This window comes from Denticeps clupeoides, chromosome 1, assembly GCF_900700375.1.
Source record: "Denticeps clupeoides chromosome 1, fDenClu1.1, whole genome shotgun sequence".
NCBI classification, from domain to species: domain Eukaryota; kingdom Metazoa; phylum Chordata; class Actinopteri; order Clupeiformes; family Denticipitidae; genus Denticeps; species Denticeps clupeoides.
Genome location: NC_041707.1, coordinates 13500798 through 13519276, shown reverse-complemented (window position 1 = coordinate 13519276; position 18479 = coordinate 13500798). Strand labels below are relative to the sequence as shown.

The 18479-nt window shown below is 41.0% G+C and overlaps 1 protein-coding gene across 3 annotated transcripts; it reads right to left on the bottom strand.

The window, feature by feature from the left end:
- On the bottom strand, nt 1-13544 carry vps39 (VPS39 subunit of HOPS complex). 3 transcript variants are annotated; one of them, XM_028992734.1, is made up of 25 exons: nt 13156-13543; nt 12868-13073; nt 12485-12550; nt 12318-12382; nt 12102-12144; nt 11918-12012; nt 11676-11771; nt 11475-11567; nt 11195-11378; nt 10020-10140; nt 9763-9883; nt 8379-8508; nt 8142-8284; nt 7908-8048; nt 7687-7828; nt 6671-6757; nt 6279-6352; nt 5888-6104; nt 5342-5470; nt 4579-4681; nt 4220-4265; nt 3961-4110; nt 3332-3466; nt 3151-3242; nt 1-1173 (listed from the first exon to the last, which is right to left on the bottom strand). In XM_028992734.1, the coding sequence occupies exons 2-25, from the start codon at nt 12938-12940 to the stop codon at nt 1092-1094; spliced, it is 2628 nt and encodes an 875-aa protein (XP_028848567.1). In that variant the 5' UTR covers nt 12941-13073; nt 13156-13543; the 3' UTR covers nt 1-1091. The 3 variants fall into 3 exon arrangements, with proteins under 3 accessions (XP_028848567.1, XP_028848557.1, XP_028848575.1); XM_028992724.1 differs by having other exon boundaries at nt 11676-11774; nt 13156-13542; XM_028992742.1 differs by lacking the exons at nt 1-1173; nt 3151-3242 and having other exon boundaries at nt 3330-3466; nt 3961-4055; nt 11676-11774; nt 13156-13544.
- Between the last annotated feature and the right edge of the window lie 4935 nt (nt 13545-18479).

Sequence of the window (18479 nt, the reverse complement as noted above, 5' to 3'; positions counted from 1 at the left end):
GCATGTGAAGTTGCATGTTTATTAGCAATTGCCGAAGCTTTGAGTTAAATCGTTAAAATACAATCTACTCATTCATAACCCTCTCACTATACACACACTGCAAGTAACCATTTCCAGTATTGAATTTAACAGTCAATGTCCAAAAAAAAAGGGGGTTGTGAGGACAAACACTTGATCACAGAGTTAACTTTGCCAGGCGCAATACAGCGTTTTATGACTATAACACTGATATCTGGTGCCATCTCAGGGTGACTATCAAACATGGCACACAAAAATGTTAAACATGTTCTATTAACAATAAATAAAAACACATAAATTAAACTGAAGCATAAACTTGCTAAGTCATGCTACTGTAGTTTTGTTAAATATTTATGCGTTAAGGACATTAAAAACCATGAAAATAAGTACCCCACAAAGATAAATATACTTAGAAACTCAACAAAAGCTAAAAAAGAAAGAAAGAAAGAAAGAAAATGACATCAGGACAGAAAGTATGGTGTCTCCAGAGCATTTTTTTTTCTGATGCACCACATCAGACCAGCTGGGGAGGCACCAAGCAGCTGAGCAATCGCTATCCCTTACCCCTTTTGCCCAAGGCCCACATTCCCCTCCATTGTGCAGCGGGAGAGAAATGTGCTGTCTGGTGTCCGATTTCTTGGCTGCTTAGTGCTGCGAGAGGCTAAAGCTATTGATAAAAACAGTCTAGTGTACACAGTGCCGCAAACAAGCTGATTTTGAGCATGTAGAAAAGAAGCAAACCGCCCTAGAGGTTTACACAATGTGCGTGTAATGGCAAATTTCTACAGAGAGTGAAGTGCAAAACAATGAGTATGAGGATAACAGGGACTGAAGCCAGGCGCATTACTGGGACATAAACACATGTTTGGTTGACTGGACATCTAACTGGAGCAAAATCCCCATCAGAATAAGGTCCGAAGAAACGCATGTTGTGGGTTAAGCCTGTAAAAGCTGCGTCCAAAACCACATGAATCCTCAACGTCCTTCGTGAAGTGAGGTTCATGCAGGTCCCTGTGCGCAGAGTGCAGAAAGTAGCGGTCTTGTCCCAGTCACAATCGTGTCCAAGGCAGCAATCACTGCTCCGTGGGGCAGATGTTACGATCCTTGCAGCAGAAGTAATGCACCACAACACCATTAGGATACCTAGCAAAGGCACTGAGGAAAAAAGACAAAGGCATAGGCTTTACGAACTTAAAAACACTTTCAACGCATACATTTAACCCCCCAAAAATTGAGAATTTCTGTGTTCTTAATAACTTTTATTTCCCTACAAGCTGAAGGGCTCGTCTGCGATTTGAAACCAGCACCTCTGTATGTGAAAATGATGCCCCTAGACCCAAGAGCCCACATGATCTGGCTAACTTTGCTTTATATATTCCTGGTAGTCTTGTTTTAGCATTGGTGAACTTAAAGTTATCTTTTTGTCACGACACTCTTAGACTTAATTGTTTAGCATTTTTTATAAACATGTGACAGAATTAAGGTACAAGTTTAGCAATAATAGATAAATATCTATTATTGATCACTGCACTCTCAGTGTGCCAATCACATTCTATAAAAAAAATCTTCCCTTCAATGACCATCATCAATTCAAGGCTCTCAAAGCTTTTCCGACTTGACGACCGATATGCCAGTCAACAATAGCGGAATCTATGTCTTTACTTACATAAAATGTATAGTTGCTCTTTATGTGAACTTGATTGTTTTTGTCATTGTGATACATAGCATGGCACAGCACACCTGCATTTAACCATCACCCTTAATAGGCTGTGGGCAGGTGCCCGGGGAGCAGTGTATGGGGATGGTACCTTGCTCAAAGGGACCACAGAAATTCTTCAATTATGAGTTTACTTTGCTACTCGCGAGGCCACCACTGTCCCATGTGTAAAAATGAAAGAGATTTGTAAAAAAACAAACAAAAAAAACGACATCATAACTCTGGATAGCCTTTCTATCTCATCAAGTACTGAAGTAAAGGATGTAGGTGTCCTCATTGATGCAGGTCTCTCATTTGATTTGCATGTAGATAATATCACTAGGATAGCATTCTTTCACCTTATAAATATTGCAAAAATAAGATACCTCACATAAAGGCACGATGCAGAAAAGTTGGTCCATGCATTTATTACATCAAGGTTAGATTACTGCAATGCATTACTGTCTGGATGCTCTAGTAGGTGCATGAGTAAACTCCAGCTAGTTCAGAATGCTGCAGCCAGAGCTCTAACTAGAACTAGGAAATTTGACCATGTCACCCCAGTCTTACAATCACTGCACTTTTTGTTTAGGATTGACTACAAAACCATACTTTTGACCATAAATGGTCACCCTGTTAAATGGTCACCCATAAATGGTCTCGCCTATAAATGGTCACCCTGTTAAGCACAGACAGTGTTAAATTCACCTTAGATAGGCTGTCCTAGTTAGGGTACCGGGCCACTGTAGCACCAATATACCACTATATTTCAGTATCAGTCGTACAATGCCACCTTCTGCCGCTGCTTCTGTTTGTTTTCTCAGAGACACTGAATCAAGCACCCAGACTACTGGCAAGATCCATTGAAGAGACCAGCAGATAAATTCTGGTTCCTGGCAACTGCTAAACAAGGACTTGAACCAGAGGGTCACCACCACCATAACAACTGAAGATTCAGGGATTTTCAAATGGACCAGTAATGTACACCGTAACACTGGACTACATTTTGGACTCCTCCACCTCTACAATTGTAGGACTTTTTCTCTTATTGGACAAACCTTCACAAACCCTGCACTGGGCCTCTGGAAAAAGGGGTAAGGGATAGCGATTGCTCAGCTGGTCTGATGTGCAGGCTCACTCTACCCTGGAGGGGGGTCCCTCTCTGTATCACTCCTTCCCATGGTTTCTTAATTTCTTTTTTTTCCTCTATCCTAGAGTTTTTTTTTGTGTGCAGATGGGTCAAGTGTGGGGGGTGTCAACTGTTGGGCCTGTCAAAGCCCATTGAGACATGTGATTTTGGGCTATATAAAAAATAAATGTTGTTGTTGTTGTCTGACAACTCAAAACACTGCCAAGTGACAGTTGTTTGTATGGTTATTTTCAGAAGCCCTTTCCTGAACATACATTATCATACTATACATGTACAGTGTTGTTACCTGTTCCCAATCTTCTTCTTACACACTCGGCAAGTCTTCTCCTCAGTGATCACACACTTCACCTGCTGATGGAAGATGCGCTCCTCTTGAACCTGAAGGTACATCACACACAGATCAGCAATAAAGAAAAAGCAAACGCACAGAGCACAAGGCCATACACATGTTACGTGCACACTCTCACCCGCAGGAACTCTGCCTGCAGCAGGCTCTTCAGCACCTGGTCACAGCGCTTCCTCTGGGCATTCTCCTCCAGCACGCTCTCTAGGAACACCCGGATCTCACGGATCTGAGTGTTCGCTGGCAGTAGGTTTATGGCCTGTGGACCACGAGAAGACAATCAATCAGGTTTGATAGAACTTCACTTTAACAAGACCAGTGTAAATGTTATACCTACATCTAGAGGCTTCAAGCCTCACATCAATGAGGAATCTGATCATGTCAGTAGGGAAGTACAGTAAGAAAGCAAGTTGGGCAAGGGCCTATGCTTATGACTACAAGCATTGACATCATCATGAACTTGAATATGGTGATATGGCCTTTAAAATTGTGAGTGTTTGCCTTGGGTACTGAGCTGCTGGGGTGCGGGGTTAGTGCTCGCCCATTGCACCAAACAGGCTGCGGCCACTCCATTCAGTCACGACTGTCACGCTGATGTGTGAGAAGCAGTATTTTTACTGTCATAGTGAAAATATCAATACCATTGTGCTAGTATCTATCCAATACTGACACCAACTTGGTACCGATAGTACAGATATTTATGATCGATCCACACATGCCCATTATCCAGTGCAGTGTGCTGAAGCCTCTCACCTTGGTTGTGTTAAGCTTGCTATGGTGCAGTTCCAGAACATGCAGGGCAGCCTGCAGGTTTGCCTGTGGCTCGGACAGCTCCATTTTGATGGGGCCTAAGCAGTGTGCGTCAGGAGGGGAGAGGTACATACGCAACAAGGAGAGATATACCTAAACAGATATATATTCAGCTTTTAACAATTCATAGACTGTGAATCAATGTGTAATTAAGCACTAGTACTGAATGATAAAAGTGGCAGAAACAGTGGCTTGGACTCACATCTTTATGTCCATCAGTCATGCTATCATAATGCTTGTGACAGTACCTAATGAAAAGGTAAAGAGTGCAGAAAGAAGTTTACAAACAGAGAAAGGATGTCCAACTAAATCTAACTTTGCTAGAGTAGCTCTAGAACATTATGCAATGTTGGTAGTAGCCAAGTGGGTAACACACTCGCATATGAACCAGAAAACCCAGGTTCAAACCCCACTTACTATTGTATTCCTGTCTCATTATGATGCCTTAACCCTGATTTGCTCCAAGGTAACTGTAACTACTGATCATAAGTGGATAAGGGCATCTGCTAAATGCCATAAATAAATAAATATTAGGGTTGATTATTACTGTAATGCACTTACTCCTCTGCCATGGATGTATCCTTCAGGATGTGCACATAGATGAAGAGAGCCTGCTCATGCTTCCCCATGCGGCCAAGCAACAGAGCACGCTCCTCCAGGAGACCTGAGACACACATGCATCTGATCTTGCAATATCATTTATTCAAATAAACAAAATAAACAGCTCAAAATAGCTGTAGAAATTATACATGTTATGGAAATGTATCCAAAACTATTGATCTGTTCCTATGGCATGTATCTGTATGATGAATTTATTATAGAATAGTCTTGCAGAAACCACAGATCAATCTCCACATATTACCACTGTTCCCCATGAGCAAGACGCTTATGTGTGTTCAAATGCATGAATAACACCGTGTGTAATGTTAAGTGTAAACAATGGTAAAGGTAATAAAAATAAATATAAAAATAGCACATTTTAATGCAGCTTTTATAGCAATCAAAGTTTCCAATTCACCACTATCAAAATTGTATAATACAATATGACCATCCTCCCCTCAAACTGCTGAGTGAAGTATCAAAATAAGATTTCAGTTATATCAAGTTTAGGTAAGAAATGCCATAGGAAGTGAACTTGAATGCTATGTTTAACGAATGAATACTAGCTGCGCCATATGTCTCAGCTGATTCTCAAAATGTTTTGCTTGTGTATTTTGAGTGAACCTTGGTGGTTCACAATACAACAAATCTTGTGCTGTGAAAACGGGGGATTTTTAGGGAAGTAGGTTTTGTTATGACTCATAACCTCAGTGATCCGACTCACCATCAAAAGGGAAGTCACTGATGAGCTTCTCCGGCTCATAACTTGTAGAAATCTCCAGAAAGCACAGCAGCTTGTTTCTGAACTCCCCCAGCTCCCCATCCTCCGTGCCTGCTGCTACAGCTAAAACTCCTTCACACAGACAAAGAGGTACATAGAGGATGGTAAAACAAAGAAAGACACAGAAAACCAGTTAAACACACAAAAAGTCTTTAAAAGTAGCTAATCGTTTTGACAATGTGTAATTTCTAATTCTAAGGGGCAGTGGTGGCCTAGAAGGGGCAGTGGTGGCCTAGCGGTTAAGGAAGTGGCCTTAATCAGAAGGTTGCCGGTTCAAATCCCGATCCACCAAGGTGCCACTGAGCAAAGCACTGTGCCCACACACTGCTCCCCAGGCGCCTGCCCACTGATCACTAAGGGTAATGGATTAAATGCAGAGGACACATTTCTCTGTGCTGCTGTGTATCACAATGACAATCACTTCACTTTCACTTTTAATTCTTTGTTATGCTGCAGTATAGTACAATGCACTGGGCAGGCTGGATGTACCTTCAGGCAGAGAGTTGAGGTATTCCTTCATGAGGCCCTGCACGCGGTCCAGGTAGAGCTGGATAAGCACGTTGTGAAACTCAGGCCCACTTTCGTCCCAAACATGGATGATGTGCTCCAGGTAAGGCACGGCCAGCTCCTTAAAGCCCTCCTTCAGGAAGTTCAGCACTTTGTCCCTGGGCAACAACTCAACCTCTGGAAGGTCTTCAGTAAAAATCTATGCAAAATCAAATCGAAACAAACTGAATTTTAATTTTGATGGTCAGTGACTGGTTCGTTTTATACTTATAAAAAGTAGAATTCTGCATGAGCGCCTACTACATTGCATTATATGATTGATGGGTCCTAGGCAACGTGTGGCCTCTCTGCCAAATATTGTTTTTCCACCTACCTTCAACCCGTCCTCAGGGCAGATCTTAAGAACCCATGGAGAAAACTCCAAGATTGTGCTCAAATTCTCTCTGCCTGTCAGAATACAGAAATACGTTTTGAGAAAGCAGCTTGAAAGTATGAGATGTAAAACTGAACCTTGAATATTTTCTCGTCATTGTTTATTCTTTGCAGTGGGTGCCTGCCAGTTAGTGAACAGGCTGCAGATGTCCTGAGTTTGATAAATAAAATGTGTCCTCTAGGCTATTGGTTCTCGATCCTGCTCTTGGAGAACGCGCTGTCTGAGAGTTTTCGATCCAACCTGTACTCTTAAAAAATGTACACATTCATTTTTAATGGAAAGGTTGGAGCCCACTGCATTAGGGCTCTAGAGGTCATAAAACCCTCACTCACCCAGTCTCTGTAGGTACTGCACAGTCCTCTCATGGCCTTTCAGTGGAGAGTTGGCCTTAGTAGACTGGTCCAACAGGACTTGCAAGGCTAGAGGAGAAACCGATAAGAAAGGGTAAAAAAAAAAATTACTCAAAGAATTACCCTGAGGGGAAAACAAGGTGAACAGATGGAAAGAGCACTGAATGAACTGTGTAATATATATCAGCTGGCACTGTGATACCACTGTTGATTCAACAGTGGATCAGACTTGGCAATGCTGGTAGCAGAAGGAAAAGGCTAGTCCAAATGACAGAGAGCGAGAGCGTGAAAGAGAGACCCCTCAACAGCTGTCTGCTCTGCAGGGCATTACATCACCACGCAGCTTGAAGCAAACTGATTAAAGATTGAGTTCTCTAACAGGCGCAGATAACACTAGATTCCAAGTAATGCTACAATAACTGTTTGTAAGAGGCTTAGACGCCAACCCAGCACAAGAGTCTCACCCTTGGGACTCCTATAAATCAAATAGCTCTGTGGAAGGAACCTAATATGGGTCTAATGAACATAACTTGGGCACAAGGAAATCATGAAGAGAGGGCAATGGAAAATATATGTGAAACTACTTAGTGAGTGGTGTTGATAATGTTATTTCCGCAAATGCCCCATCATTTGCATTTAAAGCTACAGACACAGAAATGGTGCGTCCTGGGGAAATCTCAACGTGGGACTGGCTCAAAGTGGCTGTAATTCAGCACCTCAGTACAGTACTAGGGAACATCTAAAACCTATATTTAAGCAAAGCAAAATAAATTCCTGTCAGGAGACCTTTAATGTTAATGTACTGTTCTTCCCAGGAGAATAGTACACAGAGGATCACACTGCCTCATCTCTACCATGCCCATCAGTCCACATGATCTAAAAGAAAATATGATTCAGCTTCTTCCATGGACCATGTTCACATGCCCATTGAAAAAAAAAACTGAAGACTGTTGGAGAAGTGTAACGGATGAGTCAAAATGGAAAACATGTTGATGTACCTTTTTGATGCAAGCCTTTCTTCTCGTAGAGGATAATAAGCTCGCTGTACTTGTGGGCCTTCTTGAGCACATACTCACTCTCCTCTATGTGGCAGTGGTTGTTCTCCAGACGGAGGAGAGGCGACACTAAGGCCACATTGGTCTGAAATGAGCAAATGTCATTTTAGTTTACAATTTGCTTCCAAAACACAGAAACTGGACATGGCCGATGGGGTCCTTACATGGAGGTAGCATTTTAGCAGGGTGGTGTCTATGATCTGAAGAAGTTTCTTGCGGCTCTTGATTGTGGGTGTGCCCTCCATAAGGGGGGAGGTTGTAGAAGGGTCAGAGTCATTCAGCTGTTTGACTAAATGACTGCGTTTCTGTGAATAAACATGTACAGCATAATAAGACAGCGTTGGTTACTTTTGGTTATTACTAGCCAAAACAATCAGGTTTCCCTAACAAACCCAAACCTGTGTTAGATAGTCAATGAGGGCTAGGTGGGCCTTCTCCAGCTCAGCTCCAGACAGTGAGGGCAGAGGATTGGGATAATGCAACTGTTTCCGATAGTCTGAGGGAAGCAGGTCTGGGTACAGTCCAATCACATGAGTTGGATCTAGAGGAAGGAAGGAGAATGGTTCTCAGCTATGTCAGCACTAACAGCGCAGGTCAGTGTAATGGTTGGTAGCTTCGGTTCCTGGTTGAAATACCTGTGCCCAGTTTGGCAAACACCTGCATGGAGTCATCAAATCTTTTCTGGCAGAAGAGGTTGAAGGCATAGAGGTTCTGGATGTGGTGAATCTGCTGCCTCTTATCTCCATCTGAATCATCCTTCATCTTCTGGTCATTCAAAAATCACAATACTTAGCAATTAGTGCTGCACGATTAATCTAATCGCAATCGTAATCGCGATGTCAGTCTGTGCTATTACATGAACGCATAAAGCTGCGATTTATATGTGACGTGTTAGGTCACATGACTTTCGATTCGGTTCAATGGAGATCTCAGATTTGTGATTCGCATATACATATGGGTACACGTACGTCAACGTCGCCACCATATTGCGATAGGCTCTGCTGTGGCGTGAAGCATATACATGTCTATGGAGAGACGTGCATAAAAATGCCTCACTCTTGTGCTGCTTGGGGCTGTACAAACCGCTGTACGCTCCAAACCAGATCCCGGGGGATTACATTTCATAGGTAAGGCTGGACAATTATTTTGAATATATTTGGCCATTATAAAATCCCGTTTTATAAGTCTTAACCTTAGCTAAGCTAGGCTAAGCTAGTCAATTTTTGCATTCCTGTGTTCAAGTCAGCCTCCAAACAACGTTTTGGCTAAACGTAGGCATTAACTATTTAGTCTGTTATTAGCTGTTTAGTTAACTTTTCTCAAATTTTTAAGGTTTCCTAAAGAAATTCACCTCAGTTTACAAATCTTAACCTTAGCTAAGCTAGCAAAGCTATGCATCCCTGTGTTCAAGTCAGCCTCCAAACAATGTTTTGGTTAAACGTAAGAACTATAATACGGGATTTTATAATGGCCAAATATAATCAAAACAGTTGTTTAGCCTTACCAGGGTTTGTCGCTCGACAGTAATGTTTTTTAAAGTAAAGACTTTTTGTGATTATTTAATTTTGTAGAATATTGTATTTTGAAAGCACTGGGCATTTCAAGTTGTTATAAGTAGTTTGTATGTTTCACTTTGAAATTAAACATTTCACTATTAGTAATTTGTATGCGACTTTTCATTGATATACAAGCAAGTGCGCTTTATCATAACGCAATCGCATATCGCAATATTGATCTCAATAATTGCAATATGTCTTTTTCCCCAAATCGTGCAGCCCTATTAGCAATAAACAACTGTATTCATAACTGAAAACTGCAAGATTCTGAAAACTGCAAGATTCATTAAAAAAAAAGATTTAACCGTTTAATATTTTGATAAAGTAAGATACAGTTCAAGTATAAGCTGTAAGATGTTAAAGAACATGCCAGGGAAAAGATGCATGTGAATGTCTGAAAGTAGTAGAAGTCTCTGAGGAGAACACTCAGCAAGGCTAAGTGCTCTGTGGTCTGTGAGCTCACCGCTAGCTGTAGTGCCAGCTCAAACTGCTTATCCTGCAGAAGCTGCCGGATCTGGATGGCTATGGAGACGGGCACAAGCCGCCACACAAAATGGTTGCTGGCAACGTACACAATGTTGGGCCTGTGACAAGAATGGGCAGAAAAAAATGGAAAAGACATGCACATCCAGTACTGTGCAGAGTTACAGAAATAATAGGGAAGGCATTAAAAGTTAATGCTTTTAATGGCATTAAAAGTTAGGATTGTAAGAGACTCACCCTGCGGAGGTGATAAAACGAGGCCTCTGCAGCTCCACACTCTGTACCAGCAACCGGGGCTCAAACGTACGAATCTCCACATAACGGGGCAGTACAGCAATAATGTAGGGAGGCTGGTGCTCTGGTGGGTGAAAAAGAACCCACCAAAACCAAAAAATAATTTTAAAATGTTATGGATTGTTTTCATTAATCTCTAATTACAGAAACCTTTTCAATAAATAACAAAAATATCCTTCAGGATATAAGAACACTGTGACGAACATAGAAAATGCTCAACATGAACAGATGCATTTCAAGCAAACAGGCTTCCTTTCTCTAACAGAGAGCATAAGTCAATGCAGATTAAACGCCTCTAGGCCAGCAGGGCAGGAAATCCTAAAGGAGCCAGGCTGCTATGATGGCTGTGAGGAACAGGAGGAGGAGGAGAATGAAAAACAGGGCAAACCTACTGCTGGAGAACAGCGATCAGCCCTTTGGTTCTAGCATATTGCAAATGCAAGCAGTGAGTGAATAATCTGGTTTCGTTCAACACATCATACGGCCACAATGATACTGTGCCTATTGCTCGAGTGAAGAAACAGCTAAATGTCTGTGTAAATGTCATTTCTCTTTTCAGATCCCAACAAGCTTTAAATTGAGGTCATTAGGTGAATTTTTGTAATAAATACAAACATTTGGGATCACACTGCAGAGATACATATATAAAAATGTATAAAACATTTTTTACGCATATTTGATACATATACAACAAGAAAACTGGACCTCATTTATCCTTCCACAAAGAACAAGTGAGCCTCTGTTGGCCAAATGAAAAACTGCAGCAGTCTGACAGGTTTATATAATTGACGCCAATCATTCTGCAGTGCACTTGGCAATGGTACCTGTGCTCAACTTGCCAGACAAGGAAATTAAAATAACATTGTGTCTGCAAGAAACTGGGCAGAAACTGAAGGTGTTTCCTTACTGTTCCCGAGGGTACTGAACAGTGTTAAAGGGTATATATACACACACACCCTACGCAATTAATAATGCATTTGCAGACAGAATGGGGAAAAAAATACATTCTGTATAAATGTTGTTTTACATCTGCAACACATTAATGCAACAAAAAACACAGATAACAGCGTGGATGGAATAAGTGCCACTTATCATATCTGAAAAATTAGAATCAGTACCCATTGCAACAGGAATATCAGTCCAGTTGAGGGCACACTTCTGGGTGCAGACGCCTTCCTCATTTAGCACAACTGTGAGATCGTCCTGACCCACGGCAACCTTCTTATCAGCGAGTGGGGCTACCAGAGGCTCTAGCTGTTTGCCGGTGGGGAAGAGCTCTTTAATTGAACCTCTTCCATCCATCTAAAAGTGAAGAAAGAGGAAGGCTTCATGACACATTCTTGAATTTAAGCCAAATCCTTTCTGGCATTTATGAAATGTGAGAAATGTAAAACTCACCCGGATAAGGTAGTAATCTCGTTTGAAACCAACACATATTGAATTCTCACACCAGGCCATGGATTTGGGGATATCAGGTACTGCATGGTCCCCCTTACAGAGAGAAAACTAGTTTTGTAGTATTTCTCGGTGGTGTGGTGGACAGAAGAGGCTGTACTGCTTATTTTGATTGAATCCTGCATCACATCTCTTCTGCCTCACCTGCAATTCGTGAAATTCTCTGTCCTTCCAATAGTACAGCTGCAGTTTCTTTTTCACAGCCACACACATCCTTAACCTGGCCTCCCCTGAATTAGACTGCTGGAAAGCAAAGTGAGGGTTGGTGAACTTAGCTGGACCTCAGGGGACCTTGTGATTTTAAGCCCCTATGGATAAGAGCATCCGCTAAATGCATTGTAATATTAACATGTGTCAGTGACAGAACTGCTTTTTAGAGCACAGACCTGCAGGTCACAAGCAAACAGTGTGGCTCCCCTGGCCTTCGTCACCACAGTGATTTGCTGAAAGGTCAGAAGATCATGGACATGGACGCTGTTTTCTGCAAAACGAACAATCATAAATTCAATCCAAGAAAATTTCAATCTTGTATCATGTACATGCAAATCTGGTTTAATGCAACCATCTTACCCAAGAGACTGACCAAGATCTTGAACTGGGATACTACAAAAAGCTGAAGGAATAAAATTATAATATGTTCACATCATATACTTATTAAGAACTTAATACAAACTACTCTAACAACATTTGTTTTGAAAATACAGATAACTACAGATGACAGTTTAAAAAGCCACATTGCCAATAAAGCACATGTAGGTTATTCTAGACAGTGCAGCCTGGACATACCTGCTGGATCTTCTTTGAAAAATTCTTGTTGGACTTCTCTAATGTCACCTCAAACCTGTTGGTTCCTGTAACAGATCATAAAGTTTCAGCCGCAAAAAGTGACACGTGAATCCCTGCCACTGACTGATAAATGTTGCAGCAAGTTTAAAAAAAAACATAAATTTTACCTGCATCCTTTTTTATTTGATAGAGGAGTAGGTGGCCAGGTTTAGTCCCCACAAGAAGCCAGTCCTCTGTACAAAAACCCAGAATTGTGACATTGGTTTATTAATTAGCAACATTTATACGAATACATATACCAATGGATGATACAACATAGCAGTAGTGTACAAAAATATAGTGTCAAGTGACCCTTGTTTGACAAAGTCTGAAAACCATAAGACACGTCTTCTGAGTAAACACACTGCAGGAATGTTTTCTTGCCAACCCAGTCTGAGCGAGATGGAGTTAAGAAGTCTCCAGAGAAATCCCTGTCACCAGGTACAAGGAGAACCAGCGTAGTTGCCCAGGAGTGTGTACTTGAATAAGACGGCTGTCAAAGTACACTTACCCCATGCGGCCAGGCAGTCGATCTGGAGGGGCAGTTTCTCCAAAATAGGGACGGGCTCGTAAGCATCGTGCATGGTGACCGACGTGAGCGAGCAGTATTCCTAACACAGAAGCCGTGTCGCCAGTGACCTGGGTGTCGATTGCACGTTCAGCGGTCCTATAACCCGGACGCCGCACGCTGACGATGTATACACCCCTGTCCGCTACCTGGAAGAAAACAAAAACAAACGTCCAGCACCCGAGCTAGCACAGATACACGCGTTAGCAACCAGCTCGGCGTTTTTCCGACCTGGAGTCCTACACACGCCGCAGAAGATGTCGGTCCATGTCCTGCACCTCCTGTACCAGCACTCGGTTACGCGCTGAGTTCCTTCCTCATTCTCAGGTCCAGCAAAGTGACAGAATCCGCTCAAGCTAGCGTGTGCTAGCAGACGTCAAAAAGCTAACACCAAGCGGCCAGCCGACTTCCGCTATCTTTTCCCCTTCACAAAAATAAAAAAAACAAAAGTCGCGTATCATCCCATTCTTTTTCGCCCACCACGCACCACCTAACAGTTCCGCTTATGCGCCCTTCAGCGACCGGGGGCTGTTGTGGTCCGGGATGAACTCTGCGCCAGGAGCGCCTCCTGTGACAGGCACGTGACCCCGCCCACGTTCTCACGAGAGACGCATTATCAGGAGGAGGGGGAGGGCGGCGGGCGCAGAGCCGCCACGCCAGCATGCAGCGCCGTCGCCGGTGTTCTATCGCATTGTCCTACCTCGTCAGAATTTCCTGCCGCAGCATATTTTTATAGCGGCATCTGTCGGGTTTTGCTGCGCTACTTCCTGCTAGCTCTACAAATGCGACGAATCCTACCACCAGTGTTTTACCTGTGTGGATATCAATTATGAAGTGAAAGTGAAGTGAAAATTATGACACTTTATTGCCCATAAACCACAGGTAGTATGTTCTGATAGCTCAGAAACACCCATCAGATTGTCCTACCACCAGTGTTTTACATTTCATATTATTAATTATGACACTTTGTTGTCCAAAAACCACAGGTAGTATGTTCTGATACCTCAGAATTACCCATCAAATTGTCCTACCACCAGTTTTTTTTACCTGTTTGGAAATTAATTATGATGCTTTATTGCCCATAAACCACAGGTAGTATGTTCTGATAGCTCAGAAACACCCATCAGAATGTCCTACCACCAGTGTTTTACCTTTCATATTATTAATTATGACACTTTGTTGTCCAAAAACCACAGGTAGTATGTTCTGATAGCTCAGAATTACCCATCAGATTGTCCTACCACCAGTGTTTTGCCTTTTATATTATTAATTATTTACATTTACATTTTAAGATGCCCTTATCCAGAGCGACTTACCATCAGTAGTTACAGGGACAGTTCCCCCAGAGTGTCTTGCTCAGGGACACAATGGTAGTAAGTGGGATTTGAACCTGGGTCTTCTAGCGAGTGTGTTACCCACTAGGCTACTACCACCCAATTATGACACTTTATTGTCCAAAAACCACAGGTAGTATCTTCAGACAGTTCAGAAACACCCATCAATTTTTCCTACCAGCAGTGTTTTACCTTTCACATTATTAATTATGACACTTTATTGTCCTTAAACCATAGGTACATTCTGATACATTCAGACTCAAACATGCTTACAGACTCATTTGCACCATTTGCGTTATTCAATTAGAAAATTTAACATTGTTTACATAAAAAACCCAAGTTTAAGTTCAATTGAAATACATCAAACAAAGTTGTTACATGGTAAAACCATTAAATATTTTTTTTAAAAGTGCACTTGTAAAAGGTGTTCAGTGGTGCATACATTTCTTGCACGAATAGTTGCCATCATGTTCTGGTTCATATGTAGCACATTTAAAATGGGCCCATCTCCGGTACATGTCACACTGCACCTGGAAAGTGAAAGTGGGAAAAAAAGTATGTAATTAATCAGTTATAAGATGTAAATGTTGAAAGCCAATTCAATATTTTTACAATATGTGCTTAAATGCCTAAAGTTAATGTGAAACTCAATGAAGGTGTCATTTGTTTTATGAAGGAGTCCAGCATAAAACAAATCACATAGTAGTCTTCTGCATTTCCTAAAAACAGATTCAGAAGAGACAATGTATAGGTTATATGTTTATTACATTCCATAATTATCAAATTATAATATAAAGTCATTAAATTCTAAAAATCATACACACTCTCACTGTAAGATCAACTGATATGCAAACATTTTTCTGTAACACTTCATCTTTCACTTTTTAAAATTAATATTTTAAATGATTTTTGCATTTGAGAGTAAAACAAACTGCAGTGGAAATGTTTACATAATCGTTAAACTGAAAAATGAATGAGAGCATTGAGTAGAGGCCAGAACTGACCCATGTTAATGTGCATAATATTTAAATTGATTGATAAATACTAAGTTAATGGAAATGTGCCCTAATCTATAATTGTCATTAATTTACAATGAAATGTGAGAAACATCTGCACACTCATACACTGAAACATTGCTAAATCACCATTCACTTTCCAGCACACTACAGTCTGTCTCACCTTCACATTCAAGTAGTTTGCATGCTATTTCAAGTCGTGCAGACCTTACAGCTTCCTCAGTCGTTTGTATCTCAGAAATGTTCCATCTAAAAAGGTAATCCACAGCAAACATGAATATACATTTTAATTAATCCTAATGTATTTAAATTGAAACACAAAGAAAAAAACTGTGATTACCCACAATTGTAGAACTCCACTACTGCTGCCATCAGGCTGCTTCTGGTTTTGTAAACTTTCTACACACCACATTATTTTTTGGGCATCAAATCCTCTCATCTTCAAATAAATCCTAACAATAATTAAAATAACTAATAATTTGAATGTAAAAAAGCTGCTTTAATAAAGATCACCTAATTAAGAAATTCAGAATTAATAAATGGTTGCTTTGTTGCTTTTATAATTGCCTTCATTACCAAAAGGTCAATCAGCAGAAGGATTTTGTAGGACATTCTCACAATATTCAAAACAAATCTTTCATTACCAAACAGTTTGTGTTTGTATAAATAATATCTATGCTTATGTTTTAACTCATATACACTTTTTTTCCTCATTATAGTTTAGTAATTAAGACACATACCACTGCACAGCAATGCACGGCAAAAATCATAGGGCTCAACCAAATGTCCTGAAGATGCCATTTCATCTGCATCACAAGTACAATAGTTGCTAATTGTTCTAAATCATGATACTTCATAAAGCTTAATTAAAAATAGAAGCCTTCAACCAAATGACCCTTTTGAGATTACAGAATTGCCTAGCAAACAATGATGATGCAATCAGGTGTCTAGGGAATCTTTATAATATATTTAATTTCAAAACAAATGTTGAAATATACTTTTTCCTGTACATTTTCCAAGAAGTGGCACAGATATGCATTGATAACCTGTATGAAAGAAAATTTAAATATAGAGTGAATGACAGTTTTGCAGACAAAAAGAGCCTTGTTGTGAGAGGGCAGAGAACATTTGTCATATTGGTTCAACCTATAGAAATGACAAACACTCAGCTTATTCGAATGTAAAACATATGGTAGCTTGAGCAGGCTTGGCAATGACATCACAGATAAGATGAGGATGTAGGAAGCATCACGTTCTCCAAAACTAGACAGACCAAGACAGATCAAGACACCATGAGCGCCCCTTCATGCTGTGAAATTAATTGTGATCTGTATAACACACTTACTTCATCAGCAAGCCACTCAATGCCTTGCAGTGTTTGAATTATATAACCATAATTATTCTGCATAAAGTCTGTATTGCCTAATTTGGTGTCTTCTGTGTTTAACAATAAATTGCAATTGAATCCTGGTGGGGATTTGAATTGCTGAATTGTTTAGCAGGAAATAATACCTAGCTGGGGCACCAAAAAGTAATCTATGTAGGGAAAAACACCAAGGTAGGAACTAACTGGTCAACCAGAAAGATACAGAAAGGAAGAATTGAACAGAGCTAGAACACAAAATGCAGCAGAGTGATTAACTACATTGGGAATAACTACATTTCCCAGAATGCTCTTGATGCAAGCCAATCCAATGCCGAGCGGGCGCTGATGGGATAGAGCCATGGAAGAGAGAACATGGGGCGGCGGAGAAGAATCGAGGAAGACAATTCCTACAGCTCCCCCTTTTCCAGACAACGGCATTGGAACTCGTAGCGACTTTCCCGCACGATGTTCCTGAAGCGGAGTTGCATCGTGTCTGACCGAGAGCCGAAGCACAGAATTTGGGATTACATATATAATGCAATATACTCCCATTATTGCAAAATATATAATATGTGTGTGCATCAATTTTTAGAACATTAATATCAGTAAAATCTAAAATTCACACTTTTGCTCTTTCTGAAATAACATGCAGTGTAAAGTTCTGCAAGTTCTGCCTTGCCCTTTACCAGATTGTGTCAAAATTTCAGGTAGACTGAGATCTCACCTATCTCGATGTCATCCTAAAGAAGAAAACCAGATTGTGTGACTTGGCCATTACGGTAGCGGCCCATTAATCAGAAAGTTGCCAGTTCGAATCCTGATCCGCCGGTAGTTTAAAAAAAAGAAAGCTTACTTCTCACACTGAGCCCCGCGGTGCCTGCAGTGCGTTCGGTCTGAAAGCAGCTTTAGATTTTATACAATGAGCTCAAAAACCAGGCACTTATAATCATAATAGAATCGTGAGACCAGTGAAGGTTCACACCTGTAATTATTGCTGAACCTGACAAAGTGGTATTCATCACAAGACAGATGGAGGCATGGTACATGGAACACTACAGGTCCTATGAGCTAACTGAAGACTGTTATGCATCAGTAGATCTCTTGGATATTGATTTTCTGAATGACCATCACATTTTCACAACCTGTTCATTTAGAGGAAAGGTTTTTTTAACAGTTGGTCAGGTCTTGTTGGTGTGTTTGTATAAACAATATATGAATTATATTACTCTTTACTCATGATATGGCATTTCTTTACAGGCCTTGTTACTCCATGTGAACATCTCCCAAAATAACTACAGAATGCTCCAGTGTCCTGGTATTCCTGAATCTGTAGACCATCTCAAATACATATTATGGGGAGAACTTGAAATCCAGGGTGACTTCAATCTCCAGTTTGAGTTTGAAGCTACGTGCTGCTGACTGTGAAGAGGTCTGTGTTAATAAGGGCAGTGGTGGCCTAGCGGTTAAGGAAGCGGCCCCGTAATCAGAAGGTTGCCGGTTCGAATCCCGATCTGCCAAGGTACCACTGAGGTGCCACTGAGCAAAGCACCGTCCCCACACACTGCTCCCCGGGCGCCGGTCATGGCTGCCCACTGCTCACTCAGGGTGATGGGTTAAATGCAGAGGACAAATTTCACTGTGTGCAGTGCTGCTGTGTATCACATGTGACAATCACTTCACTTTATTATTATTTATTATTTATTTATTAAGAGGAAGGGGTGAGGAAGGTGAAGATAGTCAGCAGTACATAAAGAAATCAAAAAGAGGGGTGGTCAACTACCTTCCTAAAAATCCGATTGGTGAAGATGATGACATCTTAAAGGGAGAGCGCTTAAACCT